The sequence below is a fragment of the Phocoena phocoena genome, chromosome 2 (assembly GCF_963924675.1).
Source record: "Phocoena phocoena chromosome 2, mPhoPho1.1, whole genome shotgun sequence".
In the NCBI taxonomy this organism is placed as follows: Eukaryota; Metazoa; Chordata; class Mammalia; order Artiodactyla; family Phocoenidae; genus Phocoena; species Phocoena phocoena.
Window position 1 is genome coordinate 1,333,286 of NC_089220.1, and position 20,911 is coordinate 1,354,196.

General features: G+C 45.0%; 1 protein-coding gene across 1 annotated transcript in view; it reads right to left on the reverse strand.

Moving 5' to 3' along the window:
• Positions 1–20,911, reverse strand: part of TDRD9 (tudor domain containing 9) — a 107,167-nt gene that overhangs the window by 39,935 nt on the left and 46,321 nt on the right. Inside the window, 5 exon segments of the mRNA XM_065871485.1 lie at positions 3,974–4,078; positions 7,185–7,242; positions 8,609–8,693; positions 8,844–8,898; positions 10,651–10,715. Coding sequence (XP_065727557.1) covers positions 3,974–4,078; positions 7,185–7,242; positions 8,609–8,693; positions 8,844–8,898; positions 10,651–10,715 — 368 coding nt within the window.

A 20,911-nucleotide genomic window follows, 5' to 3' on the forward strand; every position in this document is an offset into this window, starting at 1 on the left:
TAAATAAAGGGAGACACACTATGTTCAGGGATACGCAGCTTCATCAGAGCAAATATATCAATTCTCCACAAACTGATGTACAGGTTAACACAATTCCTAGCAAAATCACAGGAGGCTTTTTTGTGTGTGAATATAGACAAGATTATTCTAAAGTCTATATGGAAAGGCAAAGTAGAATAGCTAAAACAATTCTGAAAATGAAGAATAAAGTGGGAGGAATCCATCTGTTTCGTGATAAGTCTTACTATACAGTGATCAAGACAATGTGGTATTGGTAGAGAGAAAAACACACAGATAATAGAACGTAATGAAGAATCAGAAATACACCCAGGAAAGTACACCCAAGCGATGTTTCACAAAGGCACAGAAGCCTTCAATGGGAGGAGAACAGTGGTGCAGGAACAGCTGGGCATCCATAAGCAAACCTCACACCATCTACAAAAGTTAATTCAAATGGATCACAGATACAAATGCAAAACATATCTACGAAATGTCTAGAAGAAAACACAGGAGAAAAATCTTTGCAACCTAGGGCTAGGTGAAGAGTTTTTCACATGACACCAGAGGCATGATCCATAAAATGAGAAACTGATAAATTAGACCACACCAAAATTTTAAACTTTTTCTCTATGAAATACCCTGTTAAGAGGATTAAAAGACAAAATACAGACTGGGTGAAATATTTGGAAACCACCTATCTAATAAAGGACTATATCTAGTATATATAATATAAAGAACTCCCAAAACTCAACAATAAAAATACAAACAATCCAGTTAGAAAATGGGCCAAAGACTTGAACAGACATTTCACTGAAGAGATACAGAAGACAAATAAGCATAAGAAAAGACATTTAACCTCATTAGCATTAAGGAAATGCAAATTAGAATTGCAATGAGATATTATTATGTACCTTTTAGAATGGCTAAAATAAAAAATAGTGGTATACCAAATGCTGGCAAGGATGTGAAAAAAACAGATCTCACACATTGCTGGTACAACTGTAAAATGGTACAGCCACCATGGAGAAAGTTTGGGGCAGTTTCTTATAAAAGTAAACATATACTTACCATACCACCCAGTTATTGCACTCCTGGGCTTTTATCCCAGAGAAATGCAATTTTATGTCCACACAAAAACTTGTACATCAATATTCACAGTAGCTTTATTTGTAATCGCCAAGAACTACAAACAGCTCAAATGCCCCTCAACAGGTGAATGGTACTGTTGACCTTAAAAATAAAATAGTAATTGGGACTTCCCTGGTGGTCCAGTGGTTAAGACTCCACGCTCCCAATGCAGGGGGCCTGGGTTCGATCCCTGGTCAGGGAACTAGATCCTGCGTGCCACAACAAAAGATCCCAAGTGCCGCAACTAAAAGATGCCGAGTTCCGCAACTAAGACCTGGTGCAGCCAAATAAATAAATATTCAAAATAAATAAATAAAAACAGTAATTTTACCAGCAAAATGGGTTTATTCAGAAATAGCAGAGAATTGCAATTTGGGACAAGCAAGCTATGGCCAAAACCATAGGCAAGTCCCATATAAAGAAGAGGAACATTATTTTATAGAGAAAAAGGAGGAAGCTGGGAGGCGTTATTTTGAACACAAGTCCACTGGAGAAAAGTGAGAGTTCAGGGTGGGGACGGTTTCTCACTGGCCGAGTTGCTGGGGCAGATGACTTCTTGTGGGAGATGCAAGGCACAGTTTTTCCTGTTGGAGCCTATAACTGATGCTTCTTTCCTGTTGCTGGTTCTTGTTGGCATCTGAAGCTGACAATTCTTCCTATAATTGAGCTCCAGTGGTACTTCAGGTGGTACTGCACAAGAGCGCCCCCTTCTGACCTCCCCCTCCATTTTAGAGGTTTCCCTTTACTAATTTTCAAAATACAATGGAATATTATTCAGTAATAAAAAGGAAACTTTTGACACATGCAGCAACTTGGATGGAGCTTAAGGACACTACACTTCACTACAAGTGAAGAAAGCCAATCTTAAAAGGTTATATGCAGTATGATTCCACCTAAATAATGTCCTTGAAAGGCCACAGCTATGGCTATGAAGAAGGGGTTCGAGGTCAGCAGAGAGTGGCAGGGGACAGCGTGGCTAGAGATGCAGCACCAGGCAGCGCCTTCAAGGCAGCTGGAACAGTTCTGTGTCCTGACCGTGGCGGTGGCTACACATGGGATCAACTGGAGAGAGGCCTGCACAGTGTGAACCTGGGCAACTGACTAGGGTCCGCGGTCCAGCCCTGTGCTGACATCAGCTGCCTGGGCTGACGCTGCACTGAGGTAGGAGGTGTCACCACTAACAAGCTGAGATGCTGGGGCTAGGGTTCAAGGGACTCTATGTACTATTTTTTGCAACTTCCTGTATGGGAAAATTTTTCTAATCATAGAAATTTTGCACATACAAAAAGACAAAGGATACAATTCCTATAATCTCAAGACTGACCCAAAAATAATCACTTTAAACATTTTTGTATATCTATTGGGTTGGCTTTTTTCCATTACACCCTATGGCAAAAACCAAACGAACTTTTTGGCCAACAATATTTCTAATCACTTCTTCTAAGCATAGTTTTATGTTCTGGGTTTTTTTTGGCGGGGGTGGGGGTTGAGATGATTATAACAATACATAAGCTTTTCCCAAGGTGATGAGAAGCTCTCTATGACCATATTTCAGTGACTCCTTAATCATTCTCTTTTTTTAAAATTAATTAATTAATTTTTTTGGCTGTGTTGGGTCTTCATTGCTGCACGTGGGCTCTAGTTGCGGCGAGCGCGGGCTACTCTTCGTTGCGGTGCGTGGGTTTCTCATTGCGGTGTCTTCTCTTGTTGCGAAGCATGGGCTCTAGGCGTGTGGGCTTCAGTAGTTGTGGCACGCGGGCTCAGCAGTTGTGGCTCACGGGCTCTAGAGCGCAGGCTCAGTAGTTGTGGCGCGTGAGTTTAGTTGCTCCGTGGCCTGTGGGGTCAGGGCTCAAACCCATGTCCCTTGCACTGGCAGGCGGATTCTTAACCACTGCGCCACCAGGGAAGTCCCTTAATCATTCTCTTAATCCCTCTCCAGGCAAGTCATTTCAAGAGAGGTAACACGACAACATGGTTAAAGTTGTGGGCTGTAGCCGTACGTCCGGGTCCTAGTCTCGGTCCCAGCACTTCCCAGGGTAACCCGAGCAGGCTACTCCTTCTGTGTGTCGGCTGCATCACTGAGAAGTCGGGGTGTTAACAGCGCGCTATCTCACTGGGGGAATGAGGGGTAAATGCGTAAGTACACGGAAAACACTTAGACTCGTGCCTGGCCTGTGGCGAGCATTCAGTAAATGTGGCCTCTATTCTGTTTTTTGATGTGGTAGCTTTATGACCCAACCCAACAGGTATTCTTGGAGCAGTCCTTCAGCTGTCCTCCCTGAAGGCTCTCTCATAAAGCACAAGCTACGTCTCAGTCCATGGCGAGAAGGCTGTGCCCTGGGGCCACTCCCCGCAGGCAACTGCACGGCCACTGTGGCCAAAGCCCCCCCCACCCCCCGACATCCTGGCCCCGACAAACGACTCCACATCCTCGTCTCCCCAGCAATACACCGTGTGCACTCGCAGAAAAGTATGCCCCTCCGTGGAGCCGGCTCAGCTCAGGAAAGATCATCCCGGAAGGAGGACAACCTGGAGAGAAGTCACAGGAAGGACTAGCAGCAATTAGCAAGGGACCCACACGGCTTCCGTAACTAGTCACTGTGAAAGATGACAGGACTCTCATCCAGTATGTGCAAAGGCTCTTACCTACTTCAATGGACACGAGGAGGATCGTGGATTTGACCAGAGAGCCTGACAGTATGAAATGCTGTTGCTTAGAACTTAAAACCAGTTCCAATAAAGGAAATCTCTGAGTATGACTAAAGGTACAAAAAGCAAAAAATTCAAGAAGACACTCGAATGCGCCACCAACTCCTATTATTGTGCTGGAACACAAATGCCTTACCTTTTCTCTGATCACAACTGGTTTTAGAGGCCCAACTCAATCGCAGGCTCTGGTAATTCGTATCTTCATCACAAACCAGAGTTCTAGTCAAACAAAAATCTATAACTGTCATTTAAAAAAGAGAATGTAAATACCAGGCTAGCAAAAAATAATTGTGTAACAATCACAATGCGTAGCGATAAGACAATTTATGAAACACACAGCCTTTACAATTAGTGTACACACAGAAGCCTCTGGAAATGCACCGGCCATTCCCGACTGCCTAGGACGGGGAGGCCGGGGTCCCATTCTTTCTTCTACGTCCTGGGAGTCTGGGCAGAAAGAACACATGCCCTGTAAGAGCCCACACGTCATAATACGAGCCTACGCGGGCGGCGCAGGAGCACAGGTAAAGTGGGGGACTGCCAGGTCCCAATCCCGTGTGCGCGCTGGCGGGGCGGGGGGGTGGGTGGACAGCCGCTCTCAGCATCTCTGTGCTGCAGTGTCGCGCTCCCAGCCCCTGGAAGGAGAGCAGGCAGCTGGCGGGGCGGTGCTGGCTCCTGTCCCGGCCCGCCTCGGCCTCGGCCTGCTCCTCAGCGCCGCTTCCCTCCTCAGCAACCTCCTGCTCACTGACTGCGCTACCACCACCAGCCCTCCTTGCTGGCTCCCCAGGGCTCTTGAACACTCCTCCCGCCATAGCGTTTGGGGATCTCCATTCCCATAAAAACGGTGCTGGCAGCGCCGAGGCCCTCGGTTTCGAGACCCCATCTCCCACCTGTCTCAGCATCTCCTTCCCACCACCCTACCTGACCCCCCCGCAATCTCAATCGCAAGCATCTTTCCCTGGCACCAGACCGCTTTCCTCCCCTCCCACCCCCCCACCCCCGTCCTGTAACCCTACCCTTAATCCCTACAAACGGACCTGCCATCTGTGCACATCAGGGCCTGCTGCTAACTGTCCCCCCCTCCGCCTAATGACCTTCCTTCCCTCCTGACCAAGCCACGGGCTCCCAGCCCCCACTGTGACCACTCCACACATCTGCCTTGACCCCTGGCCTCCTGTCACCCTGCTCTGCTCAGCTGACTCGACCCCAGGCCTCCTGATCACAGCTCTCCACCTACACCGCGCAGCCCAAGTAGCGGGAGAGGGGAGAAACAAAACGGGCTGTAGGCTGACGGTGCCCTTTAAGCTCCCGGTCGCCAGCGGCCCTCGGGACTCAGGCTGCCCCGTCCATCCAGCCTCCTCACACCTCCGGCACTTCCTGTCCCGCTGGCTTTCAGCTGAGGCCTGGCCTCTGGCTCACGGGGAACGCAGAGGCCATCAGAGGACCCTGCACCCCCTCGGCAGCACCCCTCCGCCCACATCGGCCTCCTCCCCAGGATGGGAGCCAAGCCGCCCACCAGGTGCCTCGCCCCGCCCCCACAGCCGGCTCCCACGCGTCCTCTGCACCTCTGGGCCCCGCGCCGCCTGGCACACACGTTCTCCCGGCCCGCCAGCGCTCCGGCCGCTGCCCCGGCTCTCCGCCCGCCCGTCACAGACACCACCTCAGGAGCGCCGTCTGGCTTCACGACCCCCAGTGCCTCGGCGCCGACCCTCCGTGACCCCTCCAAGCCGGCCGCGCCTCCACAGGCTCCCCCCTTGAACCGCCCGCTCATGCTCCCTGGGCGGCGCGGAGCCCTCGCCCTAACCTCCTCAAGGCCGCCACCAGGACATCCGCCGCCGTCTCAACAGCCCGGGCCAGTCTCCGCTGACTCCCGGGGATGGGGCGCATGGCGGGGAGTCACCACGAGCCATGAAACCGCTGCACCCGACCCCTCAGCAAGTCAAATCCCTGCAGGCTCCACCCAGGAATGGCCGCCTCCGCCTCTGCCCCCCGGGCTCCCCTCCTAAGGCACCCGACGCCCACCGGCCCTCTCCTCGGCCTCATCTCCGTCTCCCCCACCATGTCCCCCACAGGCTGTTGAGCGGACCTGACGTGCCGTCGTTCCTCCCTCACAAGTCGCTGACGTCCCCGGCTCCCTCGGGAAAAGCTGGAGTCTCCGATGCCCTGGTGGCCTCCGCGCCTGGTGCCCTGGTGCCCGTGACCCCCCTGACCTCGCCCCGTCCAGCTCGCCCGGCCTCCCGGCTGTCCTGCGCTCCTTCAGGGACTTGGCGCCTCCTGTCCCTTCTACAGAAACGCCCTTCCCACAGATGCCCCCACTGGCCGCTGCCCCCGCAGCTCCGGCTGCCCCTCCCTGACCCCTGCCCCGCTCCTCCACCTCTTCCTCTGGACATGCGGCAGTCTACCTGGCGGCACGTGGCTGTTTGTCTAACTGATTGCCTGCGTGTCAACACCCGCCCCCCATGTGTCAGGAGAACAGAGCCTCGCCTGTTTGTGCACGGTCCCCGCAGCACCTGGACGGCCGCTGGCCCAGACGGAGGGCTGCCGTGGCGCCGGCTGACCTGTCCTAGCCACACTGGCCACCTTGCTGCTCCTCGCAGCTGCTCCCCACGCTGTCCCGCCTCTTTCCACGCTCACTCCTCACCCAAGTCACGCCTTCCTCAGCTATCACGTCCTCACAGAGGTGTTCCCACATCACCCCATCTAAAAGGTCATTTACCCAATTAACTGTAACCGCTTTCTCTGATTTATTTCCCTACATAACATCTACCTCGACCTGAAATTGCACCTATTTCTTCCCCTGCTAACTGCCTGGCTCTCCCACCGGAAGACAACACGCCTCACTCGCCCCCTCACTCGCCCCGTCCGCCTGCCCACAACCGAGAACAGCGCCCGGCAAGCGTCAGGTTCCCGAACACGAATTAACGCAACCTCACAGCGTCATCAAGGACACACACGTGGGAGGCCAGACTATGAGTGGCCTCACCCCGCGCTGACATGGTGTCTTTCTTAACGACCTGCAGCAACGGGGCGGGCTCGGGCCCCTCCCTCCAGTCACTATGTCCAGCAGGGGCAGCCCCAAAGCTCTCCTACTGCCCACAGTGCCCCGGGGACGCCCCCGATCGCTTCCTGTGTGTGTTAGTAGCTGCGCCGCAGAGGTTGCCCGGCTGAACAGACACGTGAGCTCAGAGGAGGGTCGGGGAGAGAGACGTACAGGAGGAACTTCGGAACCCACTTTCCTACATTCTCTCCTCCAGAACAGGGGAAGAGACGGGGAAGCACAATTCCTGAGGGGGACACAGGCTACAAATACTACGGTTTACTTTGTGAGGAGAACAGCAGGATCTCACCATATTTGACGTCTGGAACCGTGACAGAACTCTCCGCAATGTTGGTAGACAGAATGACCTATCAAACATCAAAAAGGATCTGACACGCTCACTGTATACAGGAAAGCATTAGGTACTGGGCTCAAATTTTGAAATTAGCCATTTTTTCTATTTCATACAGAAGTCACAGTTAGTCAAGGGTCCTGGGGGCGGGGCACGAGGAGGAGTCAGTGCAGCACGGACTCAGCAGCCAAACCTGCTCTGAATCCCAGCTCTGCTCGACCCCAGCGCTGGACCCTGGACTACGTAACCTCAGTTTTCTCATCTATAGAATGGAGATAACAATAATATCTTCCCTATTACTTGAGTTAATAGACGTGAAATGCTTAGAACTGCTCCAGGCGTGAACCAAGTGCTCAATAAACATTAGCTATTACCTGTAGCGCCAGCATCCAATCACTGGACACCTACTTCGTGTCAGGCACTGCAGCATTACCACAATTTAAGGTCGGACATATATTATTTTAATTAACCTTCCTAACAGCTCTGCAAGGTAAGTGTTATCGACTCTACTTTCCAACAGTAAAATTAAGTCTGAGAAGCGATGTGCTCAGAGGCACACACCTACAGGGGACAGAGACCCATGTCATCTGTCCAACTCCCCACGCATACTCTTAACCCCTACACCTCAATGTTAAGGTACAGCCTTTTCCTGGTGGACTCATTCCAGGGGTCCAGTGGAAGCCCCTGATGTACAGAAAACCAGGCCCAGGCAACACAGAAGGTTCATAAAAGCAGCAGGCAAGAAACAGGGCAAAGACAGCTCTCCCTGACCTCAGATATGATAGCTTCAGGGGGTCTTGGAATTACCCAGGGGCACAGAGCACAACCAGGCTAAAGTTCCCAGGAAGGTCTGTAGTACATAAGAGCCCTGAGTTGCCATGCAAGGTCTAGGCTGCCCCGAGAGATGCAGAACCTTCTCACTGGAATCAAGGGGACTGGGCTGCATGTCTGGAGTCCCTGATGATCTCAAGCAGCACTAGAAGGGTTGTGATAAGACAATCCCATCATTCACACATAAAAAAGAAAATTAAAGAAATACTCTTAAACCAGGACTAAGAATGTGGGTTCTAACCAAAACCTCCAGCGCAGTGCCAGGGACAAGAGAACAGTCCCACAGTTTGAGAACTGCTGGGGGTAAGAGGCACTGAAATCCACTAGAAACAAGGTCCTGAGACTGAGGAACTAAAAAACCTTAGCAAACTGACTTATAAAATACAGACAAAATGAAATAACATACTCATCAGGCAAGTGCTTGTTTAGGTGACTAAGCACCAGCTACAGAACATATCGTACAAACAGCTGGAATGTCAGCACTTCTCGTGAGCAGAGTCTCTAAGGAAAATGTACCTAAGTGCTCAGAACCGGTCTCCCAGCTGTCCTACCTTTCTGTACCCAGGCACTGGACTTAAAAACACATTGTTCTGTTCTTCCAAAGTCACACTTGAATGGAGTGGATAGACCTGCAACCTAAGAAAGAAGTAAATGAAATAAAATATCCATAAAGACTAGATATATATGAAAATGAATAACTACTCATTGAGATCATTAAAATTATTTAAGCTAGAAACAATACAATGCTTTACAAGTAAAAATACAACAGTATCATTTTAAACACACCTTTTATGAACCATGTTTGTGAGAAGTTCATGCATATAGTTTATTTCACCCAGACCTAGGGAAGAAAAAAAGTGGAGGGGGAAAAAAAGATTTGTATTTATTTCTAGAAAACAACCTTTAAATTAAGATGACATCTTTTAGAAATATGGCTCTACCAATTCATTTTATCTGACTTTTTTATCCTCTTCACCTAAATATATCAAAATTACAAGTGAAAAATGCATAATGACACTGACTACCACTAACTCAAAAATATGAGAAAAACCATATTTTTTCTATGTTTTCCTTTCCACAGCAATGGCCTGTGAGTGCTGGCCATAGGAGATGAGTAATTTTACATTCCTCTCTTCCCGCCACTGGTTTTCCAAATGTCCTACTTTGATTATGCAAAATTTTACAACCAAAAATTAATATTTAAAAAGTCTTTGTCACAGAGATGTTTTAAATTTTTTTCATAAGGTTCATATTTGTAAGTAAAGCATGATTGCAGATATAATTAGTTAAGATGAGGTCACAGTGGAGAAAAATAGGCCTTTATTCCAATAGGACTGGTGTCCTCATAAGAAGACACCTGCACAGAAAACGCCACGTAACGATCAAGGCAGAGATAGAAGTATTGCAGCCACAAGCCAAGGAGGGCCAAAGACTGACGGCCAAGAGAAGCTGGGAAGAGTCAAGGAAGGATACTACCCAGAGCCTCAGAGGGAGCAGGGCCCTGCTGACACCTTGATTTTGAACTTCTAGTCTCCAGCAGAGTGAAAGAATAAACTTCTCTTGTTCTAAGCTTTCTGGTTTATAGCACTTTGTTACAGTAGCCCTAAAAATACTAACACAGAACCACTCCCCAAAGATCAATTAATGAAATAAATGTACTGTCAAATGAACTCACATAAACACATAAAAGAAAAACAACAAACTAAACTGTAAAGTATCATTTATACATGTTTTATTCAGGCAATGTTTAGCAGTTAGAAAGCATTTCTTTCACATCAGGTGTTCTTAAGATAGTACTGCCCTGACTCTACTTTGGTCATTTCTTCCTTGATACAATATTATGCACACAGCAATCACTGACAAATATTTATTGGGACAAATGCAACTCCATACCACTGTCAGCTAATGCTTGTTTCCTGGATATAAAGCTAATCCGTATCAACCTAAGCAAAACATGATCAAAGTTCTAAACTCCCACGCTGCATTCCAAAGTAAAATGTTACTTTATTCATGCTTTTTGTTCTCCACCACAAGTAGCACAAATACTCATGTTCTACATATTACCTTGCAACAGCAAAGAATACACGAATTACTGTCATAAGGTTTCCTCAGCTATACCACTTGATTAAAAAATCAAAATCATCATTTTGAAAAAGTACAATTTAACAAAAATTAATCTTTAAGTATCTTAAGAGATTATTTTGTCAAATACTGAAGAAAAAGGAACTCAAGGGCTACCCTGATGATTTTCATGGTATTACAATAATGGTATTGTTATTAAATAAGCTTTAAATACAGATAGATGACAATTACTTCACATTTACAACCATATGTATGAAACAGCAAATTTAACATAGCCAATTTTTTCTGAAGGGGGTCAGACTGCCCTCAAAAAGTTCACCTGTTCATTATCAACGTTTTTAGCAACACAAAGGTTATAGTAAGAAGTCAAACCGAAAATCACATTTATTCACATTCCCAGAGTCTAAAAAGAATAAACCCACACTACAAATACCATTTTTCACAATATGTGCGAGACACAAACTAGTCTCCATCCAGCGCAGATTCTAGATCACGGAAGAATGACACTCACCTGGCAAAAACACCAACACACTGCTCCGCTCTGACACAAATGGGGTGCCCAACCAGGTCTTGGTCCTGTTAAAATGTGAGGTGCACAAGTATTAATCAAGGCTAAGTAGCCACTGTTCTTCCAGAATCCTCATATTATGGCTTCTGACCCTGAAAGGTTCTTACATCTAGGTCATCGAGTATAATTTTCCTTCTTTTACATAAGAAAACACAGAGGCCCCAGGACGTGAGACACTGTCCAAAGCCCCAGGATCACCCAAGGGACCCCAAGCCTCTTGACTACTTTCTCCCATAAAAACTGACTATCTGAAAAAGTCTTCTTTGAAATTCAGTTACTGTAATCCAGAACCTCAAAATACAAAACATTTAGAAAAACTACTACAAACAAAACTTCAACTCCAAGGAATCCAAACTATTATTAGAAAGCATGTTTATAGACCAAGATCTCAAACTGTCCTCTCGCCTCCCTGCTGTTAGCAACATATTTAAGTTGTGCGAAGTCAGAACTTTCATTCCTCCACAAACCCTTGAGCCCCTCCCCTGTGCCAGGCCCTCCTCCAGCAGGCAGGCACAGCAGAAAGACAGACAAGGGCCCCACTCTTTGGAGCTTACATTCTAGCTAGAGAGACAGACAAGAAGCAAGGGAATCAGCCCCTTCAGTTCAGCAGTAAGACCGTGACAAGAACAAAGAGGGGACAAAGAGCCACAGAGCTGCAGTTACTAGTTTACCCCTCTCACCCCCTCCTCTTTCTTTGCAGTTACTGTTCCCAGGCACAGCATGGATTGTTGTTTCTTGACTGTTCCAAGAAAAAAATAAAGATTAGAGTGGAAATCAATGAAATAGAAAAAGAAAAACAACAGAATAACAAAAACCTAGCTCTTTGAAAAGATCAACAAATTGACAAATCTACCTAGTCTGACCAAAAGAAAAAAAGCGAGTCCATATACTACAATGAGAAATGAAAGAGAAGACATTACTACTAGTCCTAAAAAGACACAAACTACTGAAACTGACCCAAGAAAAAACAGACAATCTGAATAGATCTATAACAAACAACAAGATTGAATTAGTAATTTTAAAACTACCCATAAAGAAAGCCCAGACCCCAATGGCTTCACAGCTGAATTCCAAAAAAACATTCAAAGAAGTAATACCAATTCTTCACAAACTCTTCCAAAAAAACAGAACATTTCCCAACTCATTTTATGAGGCCAGTATTACCCTGATACCAAAACCAGACAGACATAGGAAAACTACAGACCAATACCTTAAGAATATGAATGTAAAAATCCTCAACAAAATACTAAGTAAACCAAATCCAGCAACGTATAAAAAGAAGCATACACCATGACCAAGTGGGATTTATCCGAGGGATGCAAAGTTGATTTAACATCTAAAAAATCAACAAAGACAAAAATCACATGATTATCTCAATAGACAAAAATCATCTAATAAAATCTAACACACTTTCATTTAAAAAACACTCAGCAGGACTTCCCTGGTGGCACAGTGGTTAAGAATCCGCCTGTCAATGCAGGGGACACGGGTTTGAGCCCTGGTCCAGGAAGACCCCACATGCTGCAGAGGAACTAAGCCCGTGTGCCACAACTACTGAGCCTGCACTCTAGAGCCCATGAGCCACAACTACTGAAGCCTGCGCACCCAGAGCCCACGCTCCACAACAAGAAAAGCTACCACAATGAGAAGCCCGCGCACTGCAACAAAGAATAGCCCCCGCTCACTGCAACTAGAGAGAGCCCATGCACAGTAACAAAGACCCAACGCAGCCAAAAATAAATAAATAAAGTAATTAATTAATTAAAAAAAAAGAACACTCAACAAACTAGAAATAGAAGTGAACTTTCTCAACCTGATGAAGGTCATCTACAAAAAGCCCTCAGCAAACATGATAACCTAACAGAGAAAGATGGATGTTTTCCCCCTATGATCAGTAACAAGACAAGGGCATCCACACTTGACACTTCTTTTCAACAATGTACTGGAGGTTCTAGCCAGGGCAGTTAGGCAAGAAAAAGAAATACAAGGCATCCAGATTGGAAAAGAAGAAATAAAACTATCTTTATTCAATAGATGACATGATCTTATATACAGAAACCCTAAGGAATCCTCCTAGAACTAATAAATGAGTTCAACAAAGTTGCAGAATATAAGATCAATAAACAAAAATCAATTGTTGGGGACCTTCAAGATGGCAGAGGAGTAAGACATGCAGATCACCTTCCTTCCACATCAAAAATACATCTACATGTGGAACAACTCTTACAGAATACCTACTGAACCCTGGCAGAAGACCTCAGACGTCCCAAAAGGCAAGAAAATCCCCATGTACCTGGGTAGGGCAAAAGAAAAAAGAAAAAACAGAGACAGAAGAAACAATAGGGACGGGACCTGCACCTCTAGGAGGGAGCTGTGAAGAAGGAAATGTTTCCACACGCTAGGAAGACGCCTCACTGGCGGAGACGGGGAGTGGCGGGGGAAGCTTCGGAGCCACGGAGAAGAGCGCAGCAACAGGGTGCAGAGGGCAAAGCACAGAGATCCCTGCACAGAGCATCCGTGCCGACCAGCACTCAGCAGCCCGAGAGGCTTGTCTGCTCACCGGCTCAGGGGCAGATGGGGGCTGGGAGATGAGGCTCGAGCTTCGGAGGTCAGATCCCAGGGAGAGGACTGGGGTTGGCTGCGTGAACACAGCCTGAGAGGGCTAGTGTATCACAGCTAGCCAGGAGGGAGTCTGCGAAAAAGTCTGGACCTGCCTAAGAGGCAAGAGACCACTGTTTCGGGGTGTGCAAGAGAGGGGATTCCTTCCCTGCCTACCCACAGAAGGCAGAGCACCGCCTAAGCAAGCTCCAGAGATGGGCATGAGCCGCGGCTATCAGCTTGGACCCCAGAAACAGGCATGAAACGCTAACGCTGCTGCTGCTGCCACCAAAAAACCAGCGTGAAAAGCGCAGGTCACTATCCACCCCCCAACCCCCTGCCCCGGGAGTCTATGCAGCCCGTCACTGCCAGGGTCCCGTGATCCAGGGACAACTTCCCCGGGAGAACACACGGCATGCCCCAGGCTGTTGCCACATCACAGCTGCCTCTGCCGCTGCAGGCTCGCCCTGCGTTATAATTATGACTACCTTACCCCTCACTTCCCCCTGGCCTGAGTGAGCAATAGTCCCCTAATGAGCCACTGCTTTAACCCCCTCCTGTCTGGGCGGGAACAGATGCCTGAGGGCAACCTACATGCAGAGGAGGGGCCAAAACCAAAGCTGAACCCCAGGAGCTGTTCAAACGAAGAAGAGAAAGGGAAATCTCTCCCAGCAGCCTCAGGAGCAGTGGATTCAATCCCCACAATCAACTTGATGTACCTGCATCTGTGGAATACCTGAATAGACAACGAATCGTCCCAAAACTGAGGCAGTGGACTTGGGAGAAACTGTAGACTTGGGGTTTGTTCTCTGCGACTGATTTGTTTGATTTTCATGTTGATCTTAGTTTAGTTTTTAGCACTTGTTATCATTGGTGGGTTTGTTTACTGGTTTGGTTGCTCTCTTTTTTTTCTTTTATTATTTTTTTATTCTAATAATTTTTAAACTTTTTTTTCTTTCCTTTTTTCTCCCTTTTCGTCTGAACCATGTGGCTGACAGGGTCTTGGTACTCTGGCCTGATGTCAGGCCCGAGCCTCTGAGGTGGAAGAGCCGAGCTCAGGACACTGGACCACCAGAGACCTCCCAGCCCCAGGTAATGTCAATTGGCGAGGGCTCTCCCAGAGATCTCCATCTCAACGCTAAGACCCAGCTCCACCCAACGGCCAGCAAGCTCCAGTGCTGGACACCCCATGCCAAACAACTAGCAAGACAGGAACACAACCCCACCCATTAGCAGAGAGGCTGCCAAAAATCATACTAAGTTCACATACCCCCCCCCAAAACACCACCGGATGCAGCCCTGCCCACGAGGAAGACAAGATCCAGCCTCATCCACCAGAACACAGGCGCTAGTCCCCTCCACCAGGAAGCCTACACAACCCACTGAACCAACCTCACCCACTGGGGGTAGTCACCAAAAACAATGGGAACTACGAACCTGCAGCCTGCAAAAAGGAGACCCCAAACACAGTAAGGTAAGCAAAATGAGAAGACAGAAAAACACACAGCAGATGAATGAGCAAGAAAAAAACCCACCTGACCAAACAAATGAAGAGGAAATACGCACTCTACCTGAAAAAGAATTCAGAGTAGTGACAGTAAAGATGATCCAAAATCTTGAAAACAGGATGGAGAAAATACAAGAAACGTTTAGCAAGGATACAGAAGAATTAAAGAGCAAACAATGATGAACAACAAAATAAGTGAAATTAAAAATTCTCTAGAAGGAAACAATAGCAGAATAACTGAGGTAGAAGAACGGGTAAGTGACTTGGAAGATGAAACAGTGGAAATAACTACCGCAGAGCAGAATAAAGAAAAGAGAAGGAAAAGAATTGAGGACAGTCTGAGAGACCTCTGGGACAACATTAAACACAACAACGTTCGAATTACAGGGGTCCCAGAAGAAGAAGACAAAAAGAAAGGGTCTATGAAAATATTTGAAAAGATTATAGCTGAAAACTTCCCTAACATAGGAAAGGGAACAGTCAATCAAGTCCAGGAAGCACAGAATCCCATACAGAATAAATCCAAGGAGAAACACAACAAGACACATATTAATCAAACTATCAAAAATTAAATACAAAGAAAAAATATTAAAAGCAGCAAGGGAAAAGCAACAAATAACATACAAGGGAATCCCCATAGGGTTAAGAGCTGATCTTTCAGCAGAAACTCTGCAAGCCAGAAGGGAGTAGCAGGATATATTTAAAGTGATGAAAGAGAAAAACCTACAACCAAGATTACTCTACCCAGCAAGGATCTCATTCAGATTCGATGGAGAAATTAAAACCTTTACAGACAAGCAAAAGTTAAGAGAATTCAGCACCACCAAACCAGCTTTACAACAAATGCTAAAGGAACTTCTCTAGGCAGGAAACACAAGAGAAGGAAAAGACCTAAAACAACAAACCCAAAACAATTAAGAAAATGGTAATAGGAACATACATATCGATAATTACCTTAAATGTAAATAGATTAAATGCTCCAACCAAAAGACACAGACTGGCTGAATGCATACAAAAATAAGACCTGTACATATGCTGCCTACAAGAGACCCACATCAGACCTAGGGACACATACAGACTGCAAGTGAGGGGATGGAAAAAGATATTCCATGCAAATGGAAATCAAAAGAAAGCTGGAGTAGCAACACTCATATCAGATGAAATAGACTTTAAAATAAAGAATGTTACAAGAGACAAGGAAGGACACTACATAATGATCAAGGGATCAATCCAAGAAGAAGATATAACAATTATAAATATATATGCACCCAACATAGGAGCATCTCAATACATAAGGCAATTGCTAACACCTATAAAAGAGGAAACTGACAGTAACACAATAATAGTGGGGGACTTTAACACCTCACTTACACCAATGGACAGATCATCCAAACGGAAAATTAATAAGGACACACAAGCTTTAAATGACACAAAAGACCAGAGAGATTTAATTGATATTTATAGGACATTCCATCCAAAAACAGCAGATTACACTTTCTTCTCAAGTGCACACAGAACATTCTCCAGGACAGATCACATCTTGGGTCACAAAATCAAGCCTCAGTAACTTTAAGAAAATTGAAATCATATCAAGCATCTTTTCTGACCACCACACTATGAGATTAAGAAATCAATTACAGGGGGAAAAAAACATAAAAAACACAAACACATGGAGGCTAAACAGTACGTTACTAAATTACCAAGAGATCACTGAAGAAATCAAAGAGGAAATCAAAAATTACCTAGAGACAAATGGTAATTAAAACATGACGGTCCAAAACCTATGGGATGCAGCAAAAGCAGTTCAAAGAGGGAAGTTTATAGCTATACAAGCCTACCTCAAGAAGCAAGAAAAATCTCAAATAAACAACCTAACCTTACACCTAAACAAACTAGAGAAAGAAGAACAAACAAAACCCAAAGTTAGCAGAAGAAAGAAATCATAAAGATCAGAGCAGAAATAAATGAAATAGAAACAAAGAAAACAACAGCAAAGGTCAATAAAACTAAAAGCTGGTTCTTTGAGAAGATCAACAAAGTTGATAAACCATTAGCCAGACTCATCAAGAAAAAGACAGGGTTTCCCTGGTGGTGCAGTGGTTGAGAATCTGCCTGCCAATGCAGGGGACAGGGGTTCAAGCCCTGGTCTGGGAAGATCCCACATGCCGCGGAGCAACTTGGCCCGTGAGCCACAACTACGGAGCCTGTGCTCCACAACAAGAGAGGCCACGATAGTGAGAGGCCCGCGCATGGCGATGAAGAGTGGCCCTCGCTTGCCGCAACTCAAGAAAGCCCTCGCACAGAAATGAAGACCCAACACAGCCAAAAATAAATAATAAATAAAATTTTTAAAAAAGAAAAAGACAGAGAGGACTCAAATCAATAAAATTAGAAATGAAAAAGGAGAAGTTACAACAGACACTGCAGAAATACAAAGCATCCTAAGAGACTACTACAAGTAACTCTATGCCAATAAAATGGACAATCTGGAAGAAATGGACAAATTCTTACAAAGGTATAACCTCCAAGACTGAATCAGGAAGAAACAGAAAATATGAACAGACCAATCACAAGCAATGAAATTGAAACTGAAGATTTAATTGAAGATTAAAAATCTTCCAACAAGGGCTTCCCTGGTGGCGCAGTGGTTGAGAGTCCACCTGCCGGGCTTCCCTGGTGGCGCAGTGGTTGAGAGTCCACCTGCCGATGCAGGGGACACGGGTTTGTGCCTCGGTGTGGGAAGATCCCACGTGCCGCAGAGCGGCTGGGCCCGTGAGCCACGGCCGCTGAGCCTGCACGTCTGGAGCCTGTGCTCCGCAACGGGAGAGACCACAACAGTGAGAGGCCCGCGTACCACAAAAAAAAAAAAAAAAAAATCTTCCAACAAACAAAAGCCCAGGACCAGATGGCTTCACAGGTGAATTCTATCAAACATTTAAAGAAGCGCTAACACCCATCCTTCTCAAACTCTTCCAAAAAATTGCAGAGGAAGGAACACTCCCAAACTCATTCTATGAGGCCCCTTTCAGCCTGATACCAAAACCAGAGAAAGATACTACAAAAAAAGAAAATTACAGACCAATATCACTGATGAATTTAGATGCAAAAATCCTCAACAGAATACTAGCAAACAGAATCCAACAACAATTAAAAGGATCATACACCATGATCAAGTGGGATTTATCCCAGGGATGCAAGGATTCTTCAATATACGCATATCAATCAATGTGATACACCATATTCACAAACTGAAGGAGAAAAACCATATGATCATCTCAACAGATGCAGAAAAAGCTTTTGACAAAATTCAACACCCATTTATGATAAAAACTCTCCAGAAAGTGGGCATAGAGGGAACCTACCTCAACATAATAAAGGCCATATATGTCAAACCCACAGCGAACATCATTCTCAATGGTGAAAAACTGAAAGCATTTCCTCTAAGATCAGGAACAAGACAAGGATGCCCACTCTCATCACTATTATTCAACAGTTTTGGAAGTCCTAGCCACAGCAATCAGAGAAGAAAAAGATATAAAAGGAATACAAATTGGAAAAGAAGTAAAACTGGCACTGTCTGCACATGACATGATACTATATGCAGAGAATCCTAAAGATGCCACCAGAAAACTACTAGAGCTAATCAGTGAATTTGGTAAAGTTGCAGGATACAAAATTAAGGCACAGAAATCTCTTGCATTCCTATACACTAACAATGAAAGATCAGAAAGAAATTAAGGAAACACTCTCATTTACCACTGCAACAAAGAGTAAAATACCTAGGAATAAACCAACCTAGGGAGACAAAAGACCTGTATGCAGAAAACTATAAGACTCTGTTGAAAGAAATTAAAGATGATACCAACGGATGGAGAGATATACCATGTTCTTGGATTGGAAGAATCAATATTGTGAAAATGACTATACTACCCAAAGCAATCTACAGATTCAATGCAATCCCTATCAAATTACCATTGGCAATTTTTTACAGAACTAGAACAAAAAATCTTAAAATTTGTATGGAGACACAAAAGACCCCGAATAGTCAAAGCAGTCTTGAGGGAAAAAAAACAGAGCTGGAGGAATCAGAATCCCTGACTTGAGACTATACTACAAAGCTACATTAATCAAGACAATATGGTACTGGCACAAAAGCAGAAATATAGATCAATGGAACAGGATAGAAAGCACAGAGATAAACCCACGCACCTACGGTCAACTAATCTATGACAAAGAAGGCAAGGATATACAATGGAGAAAAGACAGTAAGTGGTGCTGGGAAAACTGGACAGCTACATATAAAAGAATGAAATTAGAACACTCCCTAACACCATACACAAAAATAAACTCAAAATGGATTAGAGACCTAAATGTAAGACTGGACACTATAAAACTCTTAGAGGAAAACATAGGAAGAACACTCTTTGACATAAATCACAGCAAGATCTTTTTTGATCCACCTCCTAGAGTAATGGAAATAACAAAAATAAACAAATGGGGGCTTCCCTGGTGGTGCAGTGGTTGAGAGTCCGCCTGCCGATGCAGGGGACATGGGTTCGTGCCCCAGTCTGGGAAGATCCCACATGCCGCGAAGCGGCTGGGCCTGTGAGCCATGGCCGCTGATCCTGCGCGTCTGGAGCCTGTGCTCCGCAACGAGAGAGGCCACAGCAGTGAGAGGCCCGCATACCGCAAAAAATAATAATAATAAATAAATTAAATTAAATAAACAAATGGGATCTAATGAAACTCCAAAGCTTTTGCAAAGCATAGGAAACTACAAACAAGACGAAAAGACAACCCTCAGAATGGGAAAAAATATTTGCAAACAAATCAAGGGATTAATCTCCAAAATATACAAACAGCTCATGCAGCTCAATATTAAAAAAAAACAAACAACCCAATCAAAAAATGGGCAGAAGACCTAAATAGACATTTCTCCAAAGAGGACATACAGATGGCCAAGGAACACATGAAAAGCTGTTTAAAATCAGTAATTATTAGAGAAATGCAAATCAAAACTACAATCAGGTATCACCTCACACCAGTTAGAATGGGCATCATCAGAAAATCTACAAACAACGAATGCTGGAGAGGGTGTGGAGAAAAGGGAATTCTCTTGCACTGTTGGTGGGAATGTAAATTGATACAGCCACTACAGAGAACAGTATGGTTGTTCCTTCAAAAACTAAAAACAGAATTACCATATGACCCAGCAATCCCACTACTGGGCATATACCCAGAGAAAACCACAATTCAAAAAGACACATGCACCCCAATGTTCACTGCAGCACTATTTACAATAGTCAGGTCACGGAAGCAACCTAAATGCCCATTGACAGACGAGTGGATAAAGATGTGGTACATATATACAATGGAATATTACTCAGCCATAAAAAGGAATGAAATTGGGTCCTTTGTAGAGATGTGGATGAATCTAGAGACTGTCATACAGAGTGAAGTCAGAAAGAGAAAAACAAATATGGCATATTAACACATATATGTGGAACCTAGAAAAATGGTACCAATGAACTGGTCTGCAGGGCAGAAAGAGAGATACAGATGTAGAGAACAAACATATGGACACCAATGGGGGAAAGCAGTGGGGCGGGGGTGGGGGCGTGTGCTGAACTTGGAGATTGGGATGGACATGTGTACACTGATGTGTATGAAATGGATGACTAATAAGAACCTGCTATATAAAAAAATAAATAAAATTCAAAAAAATAGATAACTAACAAGGACTTACTGTATAGCACAAGGAACTATACTCAATATTTTGTAATAACCTATAAGGGAAAATAACCTGAAAAAGTATATATATACATACACACACACACACACACACACATATATAAAACTGAATCAATATGCTGTATACCTAAAACACAATATTGTAAATCAACTATATGTCAGTTTAAAAAAATTGGAAAAAAAAACCAAATATAAGAAGCCTATGTGACATATGGGCCTTATATAAAGGTATTAAAGGTAAACACAAAAACAAAAGTATAAACATCCCTAACTACCAAGAAAAAATTCAAAACATAAAAAGAAAAGGAAGGACCGTGCAATAAATATGACATATCTGAGGCTGAACAC